This window comes from Vombatus ursinus, unplaced genomic scaffold (assembly GCF_900497805.2).
Source record: "Vombatus ursinus unplaced genomic scaffold, bare-nosed wombat genome assembly UNPS02014959.1, whole genome shotgun sequence".
Taxonomy (NCBI): domain Eukaryota; kingdom Metazoa; phylum Chordata; class Mammalia; order Diprotodontia; family Vombatidae; genus Vombatus; species Vombatus ursinus.
The window spans coordinates 5,494,475-5,516,018 of NW_020954737.1; the positions used below are offsets into that span (position 1 = coordinate 5,494,475).

Consider the following 21,544-nt stretch of genomic DNA (forward strand, 5'->3'; position numbering starts at 1 on the left):
CTTGCCCGGGGTCACACAGCTAGTGAGTGTTATGTGTCTAAGGCCGGATTTGAACTCAGGTCCTACTGACTCCAAGGCTGGTGCTCTAACCACTGCGCCACCTAGCTGCCCCTATACTATAAAATTTTGAAGCCTCTAGGAATCTCTATATAACCCTGGAGGTCTTTATGGGACTTCTGGGTGCTTGTCTTCCTAACCCAGTACATACATATCAAAAAACATTAGGGTCACCCCTACATATGCTATACATATGTAAGTGAGGTATGACTAGAGGGTAACAAGATTATTTGCCAAAGACATTCATGATGATTTTATTGCTTTATAGTCATATGGCAAATGGATAGGATATGAATATGTCTGTCTGTCTGTCTATCTCTCTATCTCTCTATCTATCTATCTGTGAAGCAGCATGGCATAGTAAATGGTGAACTAGTATTGTAGTTAAGGTTCCAGATCTGCCTCTTACACGTACCATCCCTTTGACCATGGGCAAGTCATTGATGTCTGAGTGCCCTGGGCAATCCTCTAAGGCTGTTGTTGTTCAGCTGTTTCAGTCATGTCCAACTCTTTGTGATCCTATTTGGGGTTTTCTTGGCAGAGATACCAGAGTGCTTTGCCATTTCCTCTCCAGATCATTTTACAGATGAGGAGCTGAGGCAAACAGGGGTAAATGATTTGCCCAGGGTCACACAGTTAGTAAATGTCTGAGACCAGATTTGAACTCAGGAAAATGAGTCTTCCTGACTTTAGGCCCGGCTCTCTATCCACTGTGCTACCTAGCTGCCTATCTTCTAAGATTATAAAATTGTAAATCCCCAATTTACATTATTATAGGGAATTTACCTAAACTAAAAAAATTGTAACTCTAAAACAAAACCACATATATACACATATCTATTTATCTATCTATCTACACACATACATACATATACATACATACTTGTATTTATATACCAGCCTAGGAATAAGGAAGACCTGGGCTCAAGTCTTGGCTCCTACTAGCTGTGCAACCATTTCAGATGGGTAACCTTTCATTCCCCAGGCAGGTCTCAAAGCCTAGAAGGTACAAAAGGGTTGCTAGTATGCATTGGTTAAGGGAATTCCCACACCGGAAGTTCTCTATGCTGATGAAATCATGGATCTAAATCAAATATATCCATATAGATCAAAATACCTACATATCCATAAATAAATTGACATTTATATGCATGAATATAATATATATCATATGCTATATTTAGTATAATACCTAGCATTTATATAAGTACTTTAAGGTTTGCAAAACATTTTTAAAATATTTTCTCATTTGATCCTCACAAAAACTCAGAGAGATAGATCCTATTATTATTTCTTTTTTATAGAGGGGTTAACTGAGGCAGGCAGAGGTTGTGACTTGCCTAGGGTAAATCTCCTATTCTCTGAGACAGGATGTGAACTCAGGCCTCCCTGACTCCAAGTTCAGTGCTCTATTCTCATCTCCCATAAGAAGTTAGTATAGTCATATGATATCAGGTATGACTCGTCGACTCAATCTTTTTACTTTATAATCATAGCTTACTTATATACCCAGTAAAATGTAAACTTCTTAAGGGTAATAACTATTCTTCATTTTGCCCTAGTCTCCCTGGTACCTAGCCCATACATACTATATACATACTTATACATAATATACTGTACATACTAGATACTTAGGAAATGCTTTTTGGAGTTGAATTGAATAGAATATACGTGTAAATGTGTGTATAAGTAGTACTTTACATTGTACATGCCTTGGGTTGGGAAGTACACTCCACACTCCAATCCCACACTCCAAAGGCAAAAACCAGGGACCCTCAGGTTCTCCCAAAGGCTTCAGAATTTGAGTGGAAATGAGAAATCCACTGGCTCTCTTAGTGAGGGGATAAGGAGGGAAGTGGCTTGTCTCTGTCATCTCTCTGCCATATATGTTCATACCCCACATGCAGACAATATATGATCTCACGAGTGAGTCAAATTATCCATCACGTGGCATTTTTACAGTTATTTCCTAGCCATAACCTTTGCTGGTGGGAACCACATTTTTCCAACAGGTTAACCAACTTTACCGGAAGAAAGTAACTATGGTATTAGAACTAGGAGAGCCCCTTAGGGAGTGTTTCATAAAGCAAGGGAATAGCTTCTTTCTGTGCCATAGAGCTCTTCAACTGAAAGCTAACATCAGCCATAACCTAAACCTGGGGCTTTTAACCATTTTTGTGCCATGAATCCCTTTGGCAGTCTATGGACCGTTTCTCAAAATAATGTTTTTAAATAATTGAAGGAAATACTACATTTCAGCCAGATGTTAATGAAAATAAAGGTGTTCTTTTTGTTCTTATTTAAGCCCACGAGTTCCTGAAAGTCTAACCCCAGGTTAAGAACCCCTGACCTAGACAGACAGTCAGACAGGATGTAGTGTCAACATGGTTAACTTGGACTACAGATATAACTTGAGTGTAGTCAATTAGCCGTCAATCTTTTCCATTAATGGAGGAAAACAAAAATGTGGAGAATGTATGGAATAATGTATAATAAAACATGATTTCTTTTTGATTCTAGAATGTGCTCCTATACAGATTTTTGAAAATGGTACATTTACTCTTTATAACACTTGAAACTCTGTAATGAGAGCACACTTGTGAAGGACTGCATAGAGGAGCTGGGAAACCGTCCAATTTCTCCATTCAGTTTTAGTCTTTCCTGTAATCCAGTGCATGCTGGGAATAGATCTCTCTCCCTCAGACTGATGCAAAGCACCAACAGAGTTGTCCTCTTTGAAATCTTCCCTGGGTGGGGACTTCTTTCAGTACATTTCAAAGGAATGCCCTGCTATTGCCAAAGTAAGAGTAACAGAAAGTGTGACATATTAACAAAGGCAAGTAATTAAACTGAATACTTTCAGTAATTTGGAATATACTTGAAAGCAAGAGTTGGGACAGATTAGCAGAACAGTTTCTTGTGCATAAATAAAAGCCACACTATTATTCTGTCTAAATTAGCCTGTGTATCCAAGGTTTTCCACCAATAAAACCTCCCCCTCCCAAGTCTTTTAATACTAATATAGAATGACAACTAAGAAAATCTTTAGCGTCTTGAGCTTAAAAAGCGATTCCCTAAGCCAGGAGCTGGCTCCGAACACCTCTCAAGTGTCAATCAATCATCTAGCATTTATTGATACCTATTATTGGGAATACAGAAACAGAGAAGGAAACAATCTCCCTCTCTTAAGGAGTTTATAGCTAAAGGTTTACACTGATTGCTTATGAGTTGCTGTTGGAACTAAACTCTGCCTCTTGTCAGAATCTTTCAAGGTCACCCTCTCTGTCTTTGGGGTACCAGAGAGGATCATAGGAGTCAGAGCTAGAAAGGGTCTTAGGACACATCTAGCCTAGCACCTGCATTTCCTAGATGAGGAAATCAGGACCTAGAGAAAAGTGGCTTGCCCAACTTGCATGTCTAGGAATTGGCAAAGCTTTGACTTGAATCTTCTGACTCCATGTCTCACTACTCTGGCTGCTATACCACAATGCCTTCCTTCTCCCTAACTTAATTACCTGGTATAATTTCAGTTCCTGTCAGGAGTGGATGCCTGGTGCAAGATGTGCAGTGAAGGTGGCCTCCCATCTGAGACACAGGACCTAGAGCTGGCCATACACCACCACCAGTCATTGTATGAGCAGGTGACACAGGCCTACACTGAGGTAAGAAATGCATTTGCCTGGGGTGGGGGAGAGGGAAAAGAATGAGAAATAACATAGGGACTTGGGAGGTAAATCTGTCCACTGTCAAGTGAGTGTGGTGGGGATGGTACAGACTCAAGATTGTCTCTCTAAGATTGTCTCTCTCTTTGGGAATCCTCCAGGGGCCAATAACCATCCTCCTCCCCATCCCCACCTTTGGACTATTTTCCTACCTGGCCTCTAGTCATGTAGCTAGTGATGTCAGCAGAAAACACCATGAGCTGAGTGCCCATTCTGTGCAGAGTACTGTATTATGAAAGTACTCCCTGATCTACCAAGTTACCAAGTCTATACTTTTCCCCTAGGTTGAACTTGATGAAATTGCCCTTACTTCTCTAGAAATTCTTTGTAGGATTTAGTTGCTTAGACCAAAGGTATCAAACATGCAGCCTGAAGCCTGCAATATGGCCTTATTGTGGCCCAACCAGATTAAATGTAATTGGGAGTTATGTAACAAAATAAATAAAAACACAATAGAGCATAGATAATGTGAATGCGTGATTTTCTAAGTCAATATGTGGTCCCAGCGGTCCTTCTGTACAGTTTAGCATTTCTATTTCCCCAAATAGCGATTATCCTCCTGGCATAGGAAGGGAGACTTTTCCATAGGAATACAAATTACTAGTGATTTGAGTCACAGGGACATTAACTCATCCAGTCAATGTCTTAGCTCTTGAATATCAGGGCTTGGTGACACTGGCCCAGTGTGGCCTCAAAGTCCATTCTCACTGCTGTTTTCGCCTTCTATTCTCTGCCGTAAGAGAATCTCATTAGTTTCTTACCCTTATTTTCTCCCATTTGAAGGGGATTTTTACATCAGTCCATCAATTGGTCAACATTTGTTTAGTGCCTATTATGTTCTAGGGCAGGAGTGGGGAACCTGTGACCGAGGCCACATGTGGCCTTCTAGGTCCTTGGGTGTGGCCTTTTGACTGAGTCTGAATTTTACAGAACAAATCATTTTTATTAATTTTATTATGCTAATTTTATTACTTATTATGTTTATTATACTAATTTTATTAAGGGGATTTATTCTGTGAAGTTTGAATTCAGTCAAATGGCCACACTTGAGGACCTAGAGGCCACATGTGGCCTTCAGGCTACAGGTTCCCCACCCCATTAGGCACTGTCTGGGAATACAAAGATGGTGACTGATAGAAGGAACTCACATTCTAACTGGGGAGACAAGAAGTACATATATAGGATTGTACAGATTAAATGTAGAGAGAATAAATACAAAATAGTTCAATACAGGGGAGTTTGGGAACGATGTTACTAACAGTTGAGGCGATCAGGAGAGATTATAAGAGGTGGTGCTTGAGCTTCAGCTTAAAAGAAAAGAGGAATCGTGTAAGGCAGAGATGAGAAGATAGGGCATTCCAGGCATGGAATGAAGGAAGGACAGCCAGTGCAAAGGAACACAGAGATGGGAGATTGAGTATTGTCTGTGACAAACAGAGAGAAGGCCAGTTTGGCCGGATCACAGAGTGTGGGGAGAGCAAAGATGCATTATAATGCATGAGAGAGCTCTACTATATGACTTTGTCTTCCCTAGACCATTCTTATAAAATTTGCCCCGTTTTTTTTTCACATTAGTGTGACTTATATAAACAACTAAGGCATACTCTCCCATCCTTTCCCACCAAACCTTCCATCTAGTGCGGGTCACCCCCAACCTTTTTATAAGGTTCTTGAGGACAAAGAATGTCTCATTTTAAATTAGTAACCCTGGCAACTAGCCCAAGGATTGGTACATAAGAAGCACTTAATAAATTCTGATTGATTGATACATAGATGGGGAAGTTGTACTTTCTTAGGGAGAATGACTGAAGGCTTGACTTTATATTCATTGTTCTTTACTTCCTTTAACATAAAGTCAATGCTCTGTCCTTCCCAACTGACTTGAATGTGCTCCAGAGATATTGGACTTCCTCTGCTTTTCTATAGCCATTAGCTGCTTGGAGACAGGACAGCCATAGCTTATACCTCTCAGAAACAGTTCCTTGAATGTCTACAATTCATGAGATAATCACCTTTCTTCTATCCCACCCTTGACAGAGAAATTATCTTGATTTGACTTGGCCTCCTACTGGAATCTCAATTTAATTTTGCAGTCCAGCCACTGTTTTCAACTTGACCTCTATCCCCACCTCCTGGTGGTCTGGCTATTTGGTCACTTATTGTGTCAACTGGCAGGGATGTCTCAATTCCTTTTTTTGGAGAAAACCCAATTACTCACCAGTAAGCTTGTTTCTCCAAAGATGTATTATCCCTGACAGTTGGCATGGTTTCTCCATAATTGACTCCTCAGACATGTCTCTAACAACTTTGCTTCTTTGCCTGATAATCAAGTGGAATTTGGACCCAAAGAATTGGCCGAAGTGGGTTTTATAGTCGCTCTAGAAGGCAAGAGCATGTGCTACTTTGGGGGTGATTGGATCTTCCAGATTGCTTCTGCTTAAAAAAACAAAAAAAAAACCCAGATACAGATGAGATTAGTTGTCCGCATTTGAAGAGGACCAAAATGACAACACTTTGTTGGGGCCAAGGTGCACTGAGGCCGATCAGACCAATATGAGCTTGGAAGCTCTACCACTGATCATGTACAAATAGTTCATATGAACAAATGAGATTAAGTTTTCTATAGACATATAAATATTAAGGGAAGCAGCATGATTCACAATAGAAAGAACAGTGGCTCTGAAATCAGAAAACCTGAATTCAAATCCTGTTACCAAGGCGACCCTGGTGGAATCACTCAACCTCCTAGGGCCTCCTTTCCTTATCTATAAAATGGACTAGTGGGCCTATGAAATCCCTTCCAACTTTAGATCTCTGATCCTCTGAATAATAATCATATTTGAATCATAGAACTTTTTTCAAAAAAGAGATCATTTAATCCAGCCCCCTTCTTTTACTGTTGAGAAAATTGAGACCTAAGGAATGAAGTATCTTGTCCAAGTTCATGGTCCTATTGGGTCTAGAAACCATGTCTCCTAAATCACAGTCCCAGATTTCTTTCCTCTACACTAGGCTGTCTCCCACTTGTTTCTTGGAGGACGGATGTACATCTGTTATGCCTAGTTATTCACTCTAAACCCTCAAGTGATAGAAGGAAAAATCATCAGCTGCCTCACCCAGATGTGAACAACAAGGCAGAGGGGATCAGAGCTTCTCTAGAACTAAATGCTTATATCATGAGAGCATCCTTATCCCAAGCCACACTGCCCTGTATGGTATCAAATCATCAAGCAGCATAATTGCTCAGAACCATGTAGTATGAGCTCCCTGGGATTTGGCCAAAAGAAAGATGGCTAGTTCACCAAAACATTCCATTTGACCATTTCGTAATATTCTCCTCTCTCTGCTTCCCTTGACGTTGAACCATATGGGGTAGAGTTGGATGTGGAGTGGTATTTGATTTGACTTTGCAGCAGCCTCCCCCAGACTTTCTGACCCACTTTCCCTCAGAACCCCATCAGCTTGGCTAGTTCCCATAGTCAACTGAAAGTGATAGCAGCCGCATCTAGGATTGCAGACCTTCTGCCAACTTATTGTCAGGACCTGAGAGAACAGGGTAAAGAGGCTGGAGCCAGCACAGGCAGCATCTCATCCCCTTCTATTATCAGTCCAGAGTTTACTAGTAGAGTTAACATTCCATACTAATCGTCTCTCTTGGATTCCTACTTTGACCACTCTCTAAAGGATTATGTGGTCTCTTCCTCGCAATTGGTATCCTTTCTAAATGGAGAAGAATGGCTCATAGTGCTGCCAATCTACCAGTTGCTCCAGGGGATGGGGAAAAGATGAGTCAATAGCCCAATCCCTCAGAAGGTAGGGATGGCAATGATTTAAACAAAGATAAGAGGTAGTCTTTGTTCAAAATTTAGTTTCCATCTTTAATCCATTTCCTTAAGAAAAGACTTTTGTTCTTTTTTCCTGTTTTTATTTTTCCCCAATTATATGTCAAAACAATTTTTAACATTTATTTTTGAAAAATTTTGAGTCCCAAATTCTCTCTCTACCTACTTATCCTCCCCACCTCATTGAGAAGGCAAGCAACTTGATACAGATTATACATATGCAGTCATGCAAAACCTATCTCTATGTCAGTCATGTTGTGAGAGAAAACATAGACAAAAAAAAAAAGAAAAACAAAGAAAGTAAAGAAAAAGTATGCCTTGTTCTGCATTCAGACTCTATCAGTTCTTTCTCTCGACATGGATAGCATTTTTCATCATAAGTCCTTCAGAATCGTCCTGGATCACTGTATTGCTGAGAATAGCTAAGTCATTTATAGTTGATCATCATACAATGTTGCTGTTACTGTGTACAATGTTCTCCTGGTTCTGCTCATTTCACTTTTCATTAGTTCATGGAAGTCTTTCCGGATTTTTCTGAGAGCATCCTGATTGTCATTTCTTATAGCACAATAGTATTTCATGACAATCATATACAACTTGTTCAACTATCCATCAATTGATTGACAGCCCCTCAATTTCCAATTCTTTGCCACCATTAAAGGAGCTACTATAAATATTTTTGTACATATAAATCCTTTTCCTCTTTGGGGGAGGGTTTTTTTTTATCTCTTTGGGATACAAACCTAGCAGTTGTATTGCTTGGTCAAAGGGTATTATGCATGGTTTTATAGTCCTTTGGACATAGTTCCAAATTGTTCTACAGAATGGTTGAATCAGTATATATCACATTACATATCAGTATAATCAGTATGCAATCAGTATACAGTACATTAGTGCCTCCATTTTCCCACATCCACACTAACATTTGTCATTTTCCTTTTCTGTCATATTAGCCAATTTAATAAATGTGGGGTGGTAGCTTAGAGTTGTTTTAATTTGCATTTCTTTAATCAATAGTGATTTAGAGCATTTTTCATATGATTATAGATAGCTTGATTTACTTAGTCTAAAAATTGCCTATTCATATCCTCTGACCATATAGCAATTGAGGAATAGCTCCTGTTTTTATAAATTAGACTCAATTCTCTACATATTTGAGAAATGAGGTCGTTATTAGAAAACTTTCTGTAAAAATGTTTTCACTGTTATGATTACTAACTTTATTTCCCAATATCCTATTTTTCCCCATTTATCCTACTCTCTCTCTCTCCTTTCACCCTGCTCTTCCTCAAAAGTGTTTTCCTTCTTTTCTTTACCTCCTCCCAATCTGTCCTCCCTTCTATCACCACTGCCCTCTCTTATCCCCTTCCCCTCCTACTTTTCTATAGGGTAAGAGATTTCTAGAGCCAACTGAATGTATATGTTATTCCGTCTCTGAGCTAATTCTGATGAGAGTAAGGTTCACTCACCTCTCTTCCCCCACATCCCCCATCTTCCCCTCCACTTAAAAGCTCTTTTCATCTCTTTTATATGAGATAATTTATCTCATTCTACCACACCCTTTTCTCTTCTCCCAGCACATTCCTCTTTCTCACACCTTAATTTTAATTTTTTAAATAATCATACCATCATAGTGAACTCACACCTTTGTCCTCTGTCTATGTATATTCCTTCTAACTGCCCTAATAATGAGAAAGTTTTTAGGAACTACAAGTATCACTTTCTCATGTAGGAATTTAAATGGTTTAGCCTTATTGAAAGCCTTATGATTTCTCTTAGGTGTTTACATTTTTATGCTTCTATTGAGTTTCATATTTGAAACTCAAAATTTCTATTCAGCTCTGGTCTTTTCATTAGGAATGCTTGAAAGTCTTCTATTTCATTGAATATCCATTTTTCTCTTGAGATTATACTCAGTTTTTCTGGGTAGGTGTTTCATGGTTGTAATCCTAGCCCTTTTGGCCTCCAGAATATCATATTCCAAGCCCTCCTACCCTTTAATGTAGAAACTGCTAAATCTTGTGTTAATTCTGACTTTGGCTCCACAACATTAGAATTGTTTCTTCCTATCTGCTTGCAATATTTTCTCCTTGACCTGGGAGCTCTGGAATTTGGCTGTAATATTCCTGGGAGTTTTCATTTTGGGATCTTTTTTAATCAATTGGTGAATTCTTTCAATTTCTATTTTACCTTCTGGCTTCAGAATATCAGGGAAGTTTTCCTTGATAATTTCTTGAAAGATGATGTCTAGGCTCTTTTTTTTTTTTTAAACATGGCTTTCAGGTAGTCCAATAATTTTATCTCTCCTGGATCTATTTTTCCAGGTCAGTTATTTTTCCAATGATATATTTCACATTTTTTTTCTATTTTTTCATTCTTTTGATTTTGTTTTATTGTTTCTTAATATCTCATAAAGTCATCCACTTGCCCAATTCTAATTTTTACAGAATTATTTTCTTCAGTGAGCTTTTGTATTTCCTTTTCCATTTGGTCAATTCTGCCTTTTAAAGAGTTCTTTTCATCAGTGATTTTTCATATATCTTTTTTCCATTTGGCCAATGCTACTTTTCAAGGCATTCTTCTCCTTTCAAGGCATTGGATTTTTGTGCCTCTTTTACCATTTGGCCTATTCTGTTTTTTTAAGGTGTTATTTTCTTCAGTATTTTTTGTGCCTCCTTTACCAAGCTGTTGACTCTTTTTTCTTGATTTTCTTGCATCATTCTCATTTATCTTCCCAATTTTTCCTCTACCTCTTTTACTTGATTTTAATATCCTTTTTGAGCTCTTCCATGGCCTGAGACCAATTCTTATTTTTCTTTGAGGTTTTGGATGTAACAGTTTTGACTTTGTTGTCTTCTAAGTGTGTGTTTTTATCATCCTTGCTACCATAGTAACTTTCTATAGTCAGAATTTTCTTCTGTTGTTTTATCATTTTCCCAGCTTATTTCTTAACTTTTAACTCTATGCTAAAGTGGGCCTCTGCTTCTGGGGTGGACACTATACTTTTCCAAGCTTCAGGTTTTTTTGTGCAACTTTTTTCAGAGCTAGTTCTGGGGGTCTGTAAGCTTTCAGTTCTTCCAAAGTGGTGTGATCTAAGGAGAGGCATATTTACTGCTCTCCTGGCCTGTGCTCTGGTCTGTGAGTTACCACAAGCACTCTTTTCTACCCTGGATCTGTGAACAAGGTCCCAGCTCCCCTGTGGCCACAAGCTCCGGTGTGCTAGTGTTCCTCCTCACCCTGAGACTGCCACCCAGGACTGAGACCCAGATCAGAGTATGGGCAAAGCAACAGAGTCCTGCCCCCAGTGCCAGCAAAGGTATTCCTGTCATCTCCTTCTGACCAGTTGTTCCACTCCTTACCATCTATGGATTGAGAGACCCAGAAGTAACCACTGCCGCTGTTCATTCAGTCTCTTGCAAGCCCTGCTCTGGGCTGGGGCCGCAGCCTGTGCTGGACTGTGCTCCTTTCTCACCCTGGTGCAACAGACCTTTCCTACTGACCTTCTCAGTTGTCTTGGGCGGAGAATTTGTTTCACCCATCCTTTTGTGGGTTCTGCTGCTGCAGAATTTGTTTTGAGGCATGATTTTAAAGATATTTGGAAGGGATTTTGGAGGGGAGATCTCAGGTGAGTCCCTGCCTTTTCTCCTCTATCTTGGCTCCACCCCCAGATTTTTGTTCTTTACCTAACCCACTCTTCAAAGGGGGAAGGGGAGTCTGGAAAGGACTTTTAACCCAGAAAAATTTTATTTTTTAATATTTCTAGAGAAATTTAAAAGGATGTTTTTAATATGTTTTCAGAATATCTAGATATATATGTATATATTCATATGTATCCATATATTATATATATATATCCATATATATAAAATATATATCCAGAATATCAATAATCATTTCATAAGTTCATGTAAAATACTGTGCTAGGTTCTGGGGGAAATACAAAGATCCGGTTTCTGTCCTCTTGATGTTTATAGTCTAGCAGGAGAGATACAATACCTACATAAATATGCCAAACTCTGATAGATAGGAAATACCTATTCATTATCTCTAGTGTGAGATAGAACATAATAAATGCACAAGAGTTACAAAGTGTTGTGTGATATCAGAGGAAAGAAAGTGGGGATATCAGTAAAGGCTTTATTGAAGAGTTAACATTTGAGCAAAAGGTCTCGAATAATGGATAAAATTTCAAGGAAAACTTCAGGAAACTCCTCTTTTTCCAGAAGGCTGGATTTCAGAATTACATTGCTTAGAAATCTCCTGTTACCTCCCCCCACACGCACACACATGCATGCACATATGAACGCACACGTATGCGTGCACACATACACATACATACACGGCTGTGTTTCAGGACCTCTCAACATTCTTCTGGGAAGCTGAATTTTAGGAGCAACCACAGCAACCAGGAAGCTCCTTTCTCCACCCCTGCTATTACTTAGGCTAAGAGATTATGCCACTACCCCTCTAAGACTAGCCAGGAATTTGAGGTCCAAGAGCTCTCCTCTTGGTTGACCTCAGTGAAACCACATGTAGCACTCATGTGCCTGTGCCTCAAGGCTGCGATGAGTGTTGTCCTCCTAGCAGTACACAGGTCTGCTCTTATCTCTGTTGCCTGTCTTCTAAAAAAGATGAAAAGGATAGGCCTAGTTCTTGGGTGAAGAGTACCTTTTATAGGTCAGCATAGAGGGGTGGCTCCTCTCATAACAGCCTGTCCTACTTTGTCTGAGTCAACCAATTCATCACCACTCACTGAGACCCATCCTCCATAAGGAGGTGAATCAATCCACAAGCACTTATTAAGCACCAGCTGTGTGTCAGACATTGTGCTTGGTACTAGGGATACCAAAAGGAAGGAGTTTGCATTCTACCAGGGGAGACAACATGCAAATTAATAAGTATATACAGAATATATAATAAACAGGATTTAAATTTAGAATGGCACTGGGAGCTGGAGGGGCAGATCAGAAAATGCTTCCTGTAGCCAGTCTCTTGAGCAGCATTTGGAAAGAAACAAGGGATTCTGAGAGGCAGAGAAGAAGAGGGAATGCATTAGAGGCATAGGTACAGCCAGTGCAAAGGCTCAGAGAGGGGAAATGGGAGTCCCATGTGTGACAACAAGGAGACCAGTTTGGCAAGACTGTAGAATATGGGAAGGGCAATAATGTGTAATAAGATTGGAAAGATTGTTTGAGGCCAAGTTGTAAAGGACTTTAAAAGTTAAAACAAAGGAACTCATATTTGATCCTAATAACCATTGGGAACCATGGGAATTTGTTGAGTGGGAAGTGATAGAGCTGCGCTTTAGGAAAATCATTTTGACATATGGAGGGTGGATTGGAGTATGGAGGGAGGGAGAGCAATTATTTTTAGTCCAATCCCCCTCTCCCCCACCTTGCTCCCCCTCTCCTTTGGCTCCCTTGCGTCTGCAGCCTTAGCTGGGATCCTCATGCCACCATTTTCTTGGACTGGTTTTCTCTTGGGGTACTTTCTCAGCCTGAGTCTAGAACGTGTCCCGCTTTCTTCTTGCAGGTCAGCCAGGATGGCAAAGCCTTGCTGGATGTATTGCAGCGGCCCCTGAGTCCTGGCAACTCAGAGTCCCTGACGGCCACTGCCAATTACTCCAAAGCTGTGCACCAGGTCCTAGACGTCGTCCATGAGGTGCTGCACCACCAGCGCAGGCTCGAGGGCATCTGGCAGCACCGGAAGGTTCGCCTGCATCAGCGGTTGCAGCTCTGCGTTTTCCAGCAGGACGTGCAGCAGGTAACAACTCTGCTCCTTGTCTCTGCCTCCCCCGTCCTCTTTCGTAAAGCGACTCATTCCATTTTAAAAAATCAATCCAATGTGCTCAACATGCAAAGAAAAAAAGAGTGGTGGTCTTTTGTGAACGTATGGAATGAAATCAGTGCCTGGTTTCTGAGTGATGGACACAACTATAACATCCGTTATGAGTGCTTTCCCCCTCCCATCTGGAAGAAAAATGAAATGATTAAGTAGGTAGTGACATCTTAAAGTGGATCAATATCTGAAGTCTTGGATTCAAATCCTCCTCTGGAACTTATAGAAGCATAGGATTTTTAGAGATGAGTGAAACCTGAAAGGTCATTTAGTTCAGTCCCTCTCATTTTACAGATGAGTAAATTGAGGCCCCCAAAAGTGACATGACTTTGCCACAGTTGACAGACCAAAGGAAAGTTCTTCAGACAGCTAGGGCACCCTTGGGAAACACCAAAAACAAAATTGTACCTGTCTGCCCTCGGGGAGTTTAGCCACTTACCCATTCCAGAATATGGTCACACAGGATTATAAGGTTTAGTGCTCAAAAGGGCCTTAGAGATGATACATTTAGAGTTGGAAGGGACTTAAGAGGTAATGAGGTCCAACCCCTTCGTTTAACAGATGAGGAATCTGAGAATCAGAAAGGTTAAGTTGTGTTCCCAGGATTCTATAGCTACCGAGTGTCTGAGACCCAGTTAGAACCCAACTCGTATTGACTCCAAGTCCATCGCTCTCTCCACAATCCAATGCCTCATTTTGTTCTTTTTTTAAAGGGATTTTTAACCTAGGATCTACGAACTTGATTTTTTTTTTGTAATTTATTTCAATATAATTAATTTCCTTTGCAATTCTGTTTATTTTATTTTATGCATTTAAACACATGATTCCTAGAAGGAGCCCATAGGCTTTACCAGTCTGTCAAAGGGGGCTATGACACAAAGCTAAGAATTCTTTATTGTTTTATCTTTAAAACAGCATTGAAAGATGAGTAGAGGGGCAGTGAGGTGGCGCAGTTCAAATCCAGCCTCAGACACTTGACACTTACTAGCTGTGTGACCTTGGGCAAGCCACTTAACCCCAACTGCCTCCCAAAAAGCAAAAAAAAAAAAAAAAAAGATGTGTAGAGAACTCCGTGAAGGATTGAAGGGAGAGAGGGTTGGGTGATCCTTATAAAAGGAGTCAGATAAATTCACATGATCATAAGGGAGGCTTGGCCAAAGACATCAAGAGAGGTAAAAACCTTCTTGGTGAATAATGAGTAAACCAGTCAAACTGGAGTAATAGATTGACTTGGCAGGAGCAGTATTTCATGCTTAGGTGTCAAGGGTGAGGAGGCTTGGAATGTCCTGGGGAGGACCTTTCAAGGCCAGCATGATGGGGGGAAAGAAAGGAGAGGCCTCTAGAACTTTTAGCAAGGGCATTTGGGAGCAGTGGATTTGATGGTGGAGTCCTCTGGACAAGTCTTGGCTTGGAGACCTAGAGCTTAAATCTACATCCTTGCCTAGAATATATTGCAAAGCCAGAAGTGATTTTTGGATTAGCTGTTATTATGTGCTACTTGGGCCATAGCATTCTGATACTGTTGCAGAAAATGAAGGACTGGTTACATTAATGACATATTGAAGTCAGTTTGTACAGGTTCACTAGAGCCGATTGTTAAATTTTCAGTTTGAGTATTCACACTTTGGAAATTGGCTAATGCTGGAAATTAGGGCTTGATTTATTGTTTTATTGATTGTCTAAACCTCAAAGTGTGTCATGTATCCTTTTATTTTTGGAGGGGTGCTAGTTGTTAAACATTTACCAGTATGTCCTTACAAATTTGAAATGGATTTTTAAAATAATACTAATACTAGCTTACATTTATGAAAACTTTTAAGGTTTGCAAAGGGCTTTATATACATCTCAATTGATCCTCACAACAGTTCTGTGAGACAGATGTTAATAACATTCCCATTTTATAGATGGGAAAACTAAGGCTTAGAGAGACTAAGTGAGGTGCTTGGGTTCATATGGTAAAGAAATGCCTGAGTCTGGATCCTCAACATTGGTTGTAAGATGCCAGCAATGAGCAGCCAGCTTTTGGGCTGAGTTTTGGCCTTGATGGGAAACTGGGGATCGATATGTATGTGTCAGACAGATTGAAGGAGGGAGGACTATGAAGAAAACAGGAGGGAGAACAGGAAACCTGTCCTGCTGGCTATGGCATCCTTTGCTTGGGGATTATAAGACAAAATTTATGTCCCATTAACAGCTGTGCTTTCTGAAGGGCTGGTTTCTGTAGAGTTTTCTTTGCTGCTATCTCTCCTGGCTGGTGAGGGATTGGAGAGGAATCACAAGCTTCACAAGAAGAGTATCCCCTTGGCCCCTTGTGAGAGAGAACCTTCTGGGAAAGGGGGAGAAGCTGATGAATCATTTCTCTACTCTCACCATCTGGAGTACTCCAGATGAATTTATCATCATTGAGCAAAGGCAGCTGTGATTTAGACACAGTGAGAAGCAAACCGTGTGGGGGACAAACAAGAAGGAGTTATGGTTCCAATGAATTCTCCAGGCTGGGGACAACCCAGACTCCTTTGCATCCTCCCTTTTCCCTTCTCTCCCACGGCCTTCGAATGAACGAAAAAAGTACTTAGGTGTACCAGATGCTGTGTTATAAGCAGCTGATTTACAAAGACAGAGGTCACATGGTAGCTGGTGGAAAGGTGGTTGGTGAGTGGATGGCCAGGGAGTAAAGCGAAGTTTAGCTTGGGCTGGATTGAAAGAGTGGCCCACAGTAAGCATTTGGCAATCAGGACTACAGGGGCTCCAGGGTGGGAGGTCAGGAGCTGAAAGAGTTAAGCGTTCCTGGGTATGGTCTCCAATCCAAGCAGCAAAATGGTTGACATGAAGATGGCTGAGGAGTAATGTCTCTCTCTCTCTCTGTTTCATTCCGCATTAACCCACCAGTGCATAAAATGCTGGACTTAGAATAAGGAAGAAGACAGTAGTCACTTAATAAATTGTTGATTTGTAGATTGATTCTCTTCTCCCTCTTGCTCCTCTGCTCACTCATCAATCATCAGATGTTTGTTGAAAGCCTACTGTGTGCAAGGCAGGCCCTGTGCTGGGAGCTTCTATAAACAATGAGGATTGTCCTGTCCTCAATGCCAATGAATGAGGAGATTTATTCATTTAGTAACTATTGATGCCCTAAAGTAGGCAGAGAAAAATAAGATGCAGTCCCTGGGATTAAAAAAAAAAGTCACATACTGCTTAACATTGTTAGAATCTAGTTAAATAGTATAGCAATTACACCTAGCCTGGGAGGAGATCACTTAGGCTACACCTGTAAAGATAGATAGAATATCGGTATGAAGGAAAAAAAAAAAAGGTATGTGGAGGTAAGGGGTTAGGGAAGGAGGTATAACATTTGCATGGGGAAAAAGGCAGAGCCAAAGACACCAAGAGAGGTAAAAGTCTTTCTGGTGAATAATGAGTAAACCGGTTAAACTGGGGTGATAGATTGGTTTGGCAGGAACAGTATTTCATGCTTGGGTGTCAAGGGTGAGGAGGCTTGGAATATCCTGGGGAGGACCTTTCAAGGCCAGCATGATGGATGACTTTGGGTGGGAGAGACCCTAGAGATATATGTATATATATATATAATATATATAATATATATATAATATATAGATATATATAATTTATATATATCTATATATTTATATATAGGATTGGGGGGAGGCCTCCTTTCTTCCAACCAGAAAATATTACTACCCCAAATGGCGGGAGCTACTTGAATGATGGTGGCAAAGGAAGGCATTTTAGTTAGCACTGATGATTTTCTATTCTACAACAGATCCGTTGATATGAAGGGCCATGTTCCTCCTATTACTACTGTATCATCACTTGCTTCATTCAGTTTTTGTGAAGCTACTCCCAACTGAGAAATGACATCTTTCATTTATCATGTCAAATCTTGCTTACCAATATGTGCCTGAAAATGGTTTAAGATAGATTAAAAAAAGAAAAGAAAACTGTTTCAAGGTAAATCTCTGTTTAGTAGATACAGGGAATGGTAACTATAATTTTGTTAATGGAGTAAATCTTTTTTTTTGCATTGTAAAATAGAATTCTTTGCTTTGTATGATAAAGTGTTAAGATAATGGAGCTGTTCTGGAGGAATGATGGCAAGGATAAAGATATAATGCATCTCTGAAAACTTGATCATTTGGGTTTAAAACTCTTCATCATTTTTACCAACAAAAACATTTACTGAGTGTCTGTTCTTTGGAGGGCACTGTGCTAGGAATACAAAGTGGGAGGCAGTATGGGGCAGTAGAAACAAACAACTTGGAATTAGAGATTGTTGATTTTGTTTTTCAGTTGTGTCCAACTCTCCATGACCCTTTTGGGATGGCAAAGATACTGGAATGGTTTGCCATTTCCTTATCCAGTTCATTTTACAGATGAGGAAACTGAGGCAAACAGGGTGAAGTGACTTGCCTGGGGTCACACACAGCTAGGAAGTGTCTCGGGCTGGATTGGAACTAAGGAAGAAGAGTTTTCCTGATTGCAGACTTGGTGTTCTACGTACTGCGCCACCCAGAGGCCACATGGAATTAGAAGACCCGAGTTCAAATCCCAGCTCTGCTCTTTTCTTCCTGGGACAAGTCCCTTCATCTTTCTAAGCCTCAGTTTCCTCGCTGTAGAATGAGAGAGTCAAACCAGACGGCCTCTGAGGCCCGTTTCTGGCTCTAAATCTGAGATCCTCGGTAGGCAATCGTTTCTACCCTCTAGAGGCTTACAACCTAGCTGGGGAGAAAAGGCATGCTCATGAAAATCCTAGACTGAAGCCCTCGTGTGTGCCTCTGTTTCCCCTTTTGTCGTACAACCGCCACACAATTCAGATTTGTGACTTCATTAGTCACAAATTAGTCTTCTTAAGCTGTGGGTCACCATACAGCAAAATCTGGCAACAGTAAAAGGCTTCTGAATGTGCAACAACCAAAAACTAATTAAAAACTGGATGCACAATGAATCCCAGGTGTTGCTAGCGGCTCTTGCCAGTGTTGCATTGCACAACTCCGCTGCAGCCTGGGTTCTGAACACAAAGCACGTGCACTTTGCACTGTGCATGCCCTCAGGCCATGCAACATGAGGAAGGCTGCCAAAAAGTGAAAAGGGGTAGCGAGTGGAAGAAATTTAAGAAGCCCTGGTCTAGAGAACTCGCCATGAGAAAATTCACTTGGCTGCGGCAGATCAGTGTTTTTTTGCTACTTGTACACTTAGCAGGTTGCCTTGGGGCACTGGGAGGTTCCTAGGATCCTAGGTCTGGAGTGGAAATAAATGGAGGGACCTCAGGAGACATCTGGCTCAACCTTCTCTTTTTACAGATGAAGAAACTGAGGCCCCAGGAGGTTAAATGCCTTGCCCGGGATCACAATGCTATTATGTGTGATCCTTGACGTGCAGGCTGTAAAGTACTCCGTGTACCACAGTTTTGCCCTCTGTCCATTATGCTCTGGTGCTTCAAGCACTGAACCTGGAGTCAAGAAGACCTGAGTTCAAATCCCCCCCTCAGACACTTACTAGCTGTGTGACCCTGGGCAAGTCTACCTCAGTTTCCTCAACTGTAAAATGGGGATAATGATAGCACCTACCTCCCAGGGCTATCGTGAGGATCAAATGTGGTAATACTTGTAAAGTGGTTAACATAGTACCTGGCATATAGTAGGCACTTAATAAAGGCTTGTTTCCTTCCTTCAAATAGTAATAAATTTACTAGAGCCTCTCCAAAGTGCTCTAATCAATCATATTTGGCCATACACATTTTATAACCATAATTAATATATCTTAGCATGAATTCAAAAGCATAGCATTTACTAAACATTTGCTATATTCAAGGTACAGTGTGAGTCACTGGGAATATAATCAGGCAATCAGCCAAACATTTTTTAAGCACCTACTATGCACCAGGCACTGTGCAAAGAAGAAAAACAACAGAGTCCCTGCCCATAGGGGGCTTACAGCCAAATAAAAGGGGAATGCACCATATGCAAAGTAAAATATAATCTTATCAGTTCTTCATATTGACATGACACGCGAAGACATCTCGGAACCACTTCTTTTTGGGAGGGGCCTATGCCTACTAGCCTACTCACCCTACCACATCTGTCCAAGCAGTGGATAGCATGAAAGGTTTGTATGCAAAGGAGTGACATGGGAGTTATGCCTTAGGAAGATGAATCTGGCAGTTGCATGCAAAGTAGATTGCAGTGGTGAGACACTGAAGGAGAATTCTTCAGAGGCTCCTATTATAAGACACGTAGGAGTTACGTGATAAGGTGTTCAATCAGGGTGTTGGTGCTGGGAATGAAAAAGAAAGATTCAATTCAAGAGACAAATGGAAAGCAAGAATAGTTGGTAATGGCAACTCATTGACTGTGGGGAGGAGGAGGCATGAGGAGAGAGGGTTTCAAATCTGGGTGGTGGGCAGAATGACAGTATCATGAACAAGATTTGGGAATTCAGCTGGGACTGGGTAGTCAATTTCGGGTAGGGAAAGAGATCATAGGATCCCAGATTTAGATCTATAAGAGATTTTGTAAGTCGACTGGTCAAAGAGTTAAGCGAATTGTCCAAGGTCAAGAAGCTTGTAAAGATAGAGCCGGGGCTGGAGCCCAGGTTTTCCCCCCTGTATAATCTGCTGGAGGTGTCAGAAATGCTATAGAAAAGAAAAAAAAAAGTTGCTTTTTCCTCCACCCACCTAAAGACTCATCTTGGACAAAATCTTGGCTCACGTACAGGGGAGGATAAATGTAGTCTGGTTTGGGCAAAAGGCAGACATCTGGCGTCCTCTGAAAGAGAGACAGCATCCACAGAATTTGGAAGAGAAAGCCATCCTCCTTTAGCATAGGAGACTTGTCTTGTAGCTGCAATTGAGTTTCAGCTGAGCCCTCTAAGAAATAAATATGCCCTTCTCCCACCTTACTGAAGACATTCATTTTGATCAGACTTGTTCCAGAGAGGAGTAGAAAATGAGCTGCTGGTAATTGGGCATTTGAAGTGAAGCATGCGTGTGCTCCAGTTGTGGTACAGTAGGGATTTGAGATATATTAGCCAGTTTATGAGCCATCCTCTGTCGGTGCTGAATCTCCGTGCGATGTGAAATGAGGCAGAAATCGTTACTGGACGGTAAACTCCCTTACATGTCACATATACTTAAGGAGTTAGCAGACAAACATTCATTTTATACAGTGCCTCAAAATTATTATTTTCTCAGTAGGGAGCTTCTGATTATTATTTTTAAAAATAATAATAATTTTAAAATATCACTTCAATATGAGTCAAATTCTGCCACACTTCAGGACTAAGAGAGTTAGAACCAGGAATTTTAGGATCATAGATTGAGCGCTGGAAGGGACCTTAGTGATCATTTAGTCCAGCCCCTTTATTTTGAAGATCAACAAAATGAGGCCCAGAGAAGTTAGCTGATTTGCTCAAGGTCATACAGCTAGAAAGAGGGAGAATGGGCTTTCAAACATAGGTCTTATGACTATAGGCCCCCCATTCTTTGTACTGTAATCTAGTGCCTCTAAACTATGAGTTAGATGGAATCTAACTTCTCCATTGGGGCAGCGAGGTAGCTCAGTGGATAGAGCAACGGGCTTGAAATCAGGATGACTCATATTCATGACTTCTGGCCTCAAACACTATCTGCGTGACCTTGGGCAGCACACTTGACCCTGTTTGCCTCAGTTTCCTCATCTGTGATATGACCTGGAGAATGAAATGGCCAACCACGTCAGTTTCTTTGCAAGAAAACCTCAAATAGGGTCACGAAGTATAGGACATGACTGAAAAATGATTGAACAACAACAAAAGTACCTGATGTATCCAAGTCCTTCGTGAAGAACTGTATGGCATTTCCTGGTATAAAGAAGAGGGAGAGTCTTTAGTAAGTGTCTTCAGAAATACAAGAGATGCTGCGAATTTTCTGTCATTTCCTTCATACACCTGGAAAGCTTAAGTTTGGCCCTTCTTGGAGAAGGAGGTAGAGGATGGAGGAGCAGCCCTCCTTTCAGAGGATGATTTCTGTAGGTAATGCACAGGGAGAGCAGCCATTGGCAAGCCAAGTGGCCCTCTGCCATTGAGAATGTT

At 40.8% G+C, this 21,544-nt stretch overlaps 1 protein-coding gene across 1 annotated transcript in view; it reads left to right on the top strand.

Annotated features, from left to right (window-relative positions):
• The window catches only part of KALRN (kalirin RhoGEF kinase), a 966,578-nt gene that overhangs the window by 437,573 nt on the left and 507,461 nt on the right, over positions 1-21,544 (top strand). The window contains exons 8-9 of the mRNA XM_027845153.1: positions 3,588-3,719; positions 13,154-13,384. Of these exons, the coding sequence (XP_027700954.1) occupies positions 3,588-3,719; positions 13,154-13,384 (363 nt within the window). The remainder of the gene's footprint in view (positions 1-3,587; positions 3,720-13,153; positions 13,385-21,544) is intronic.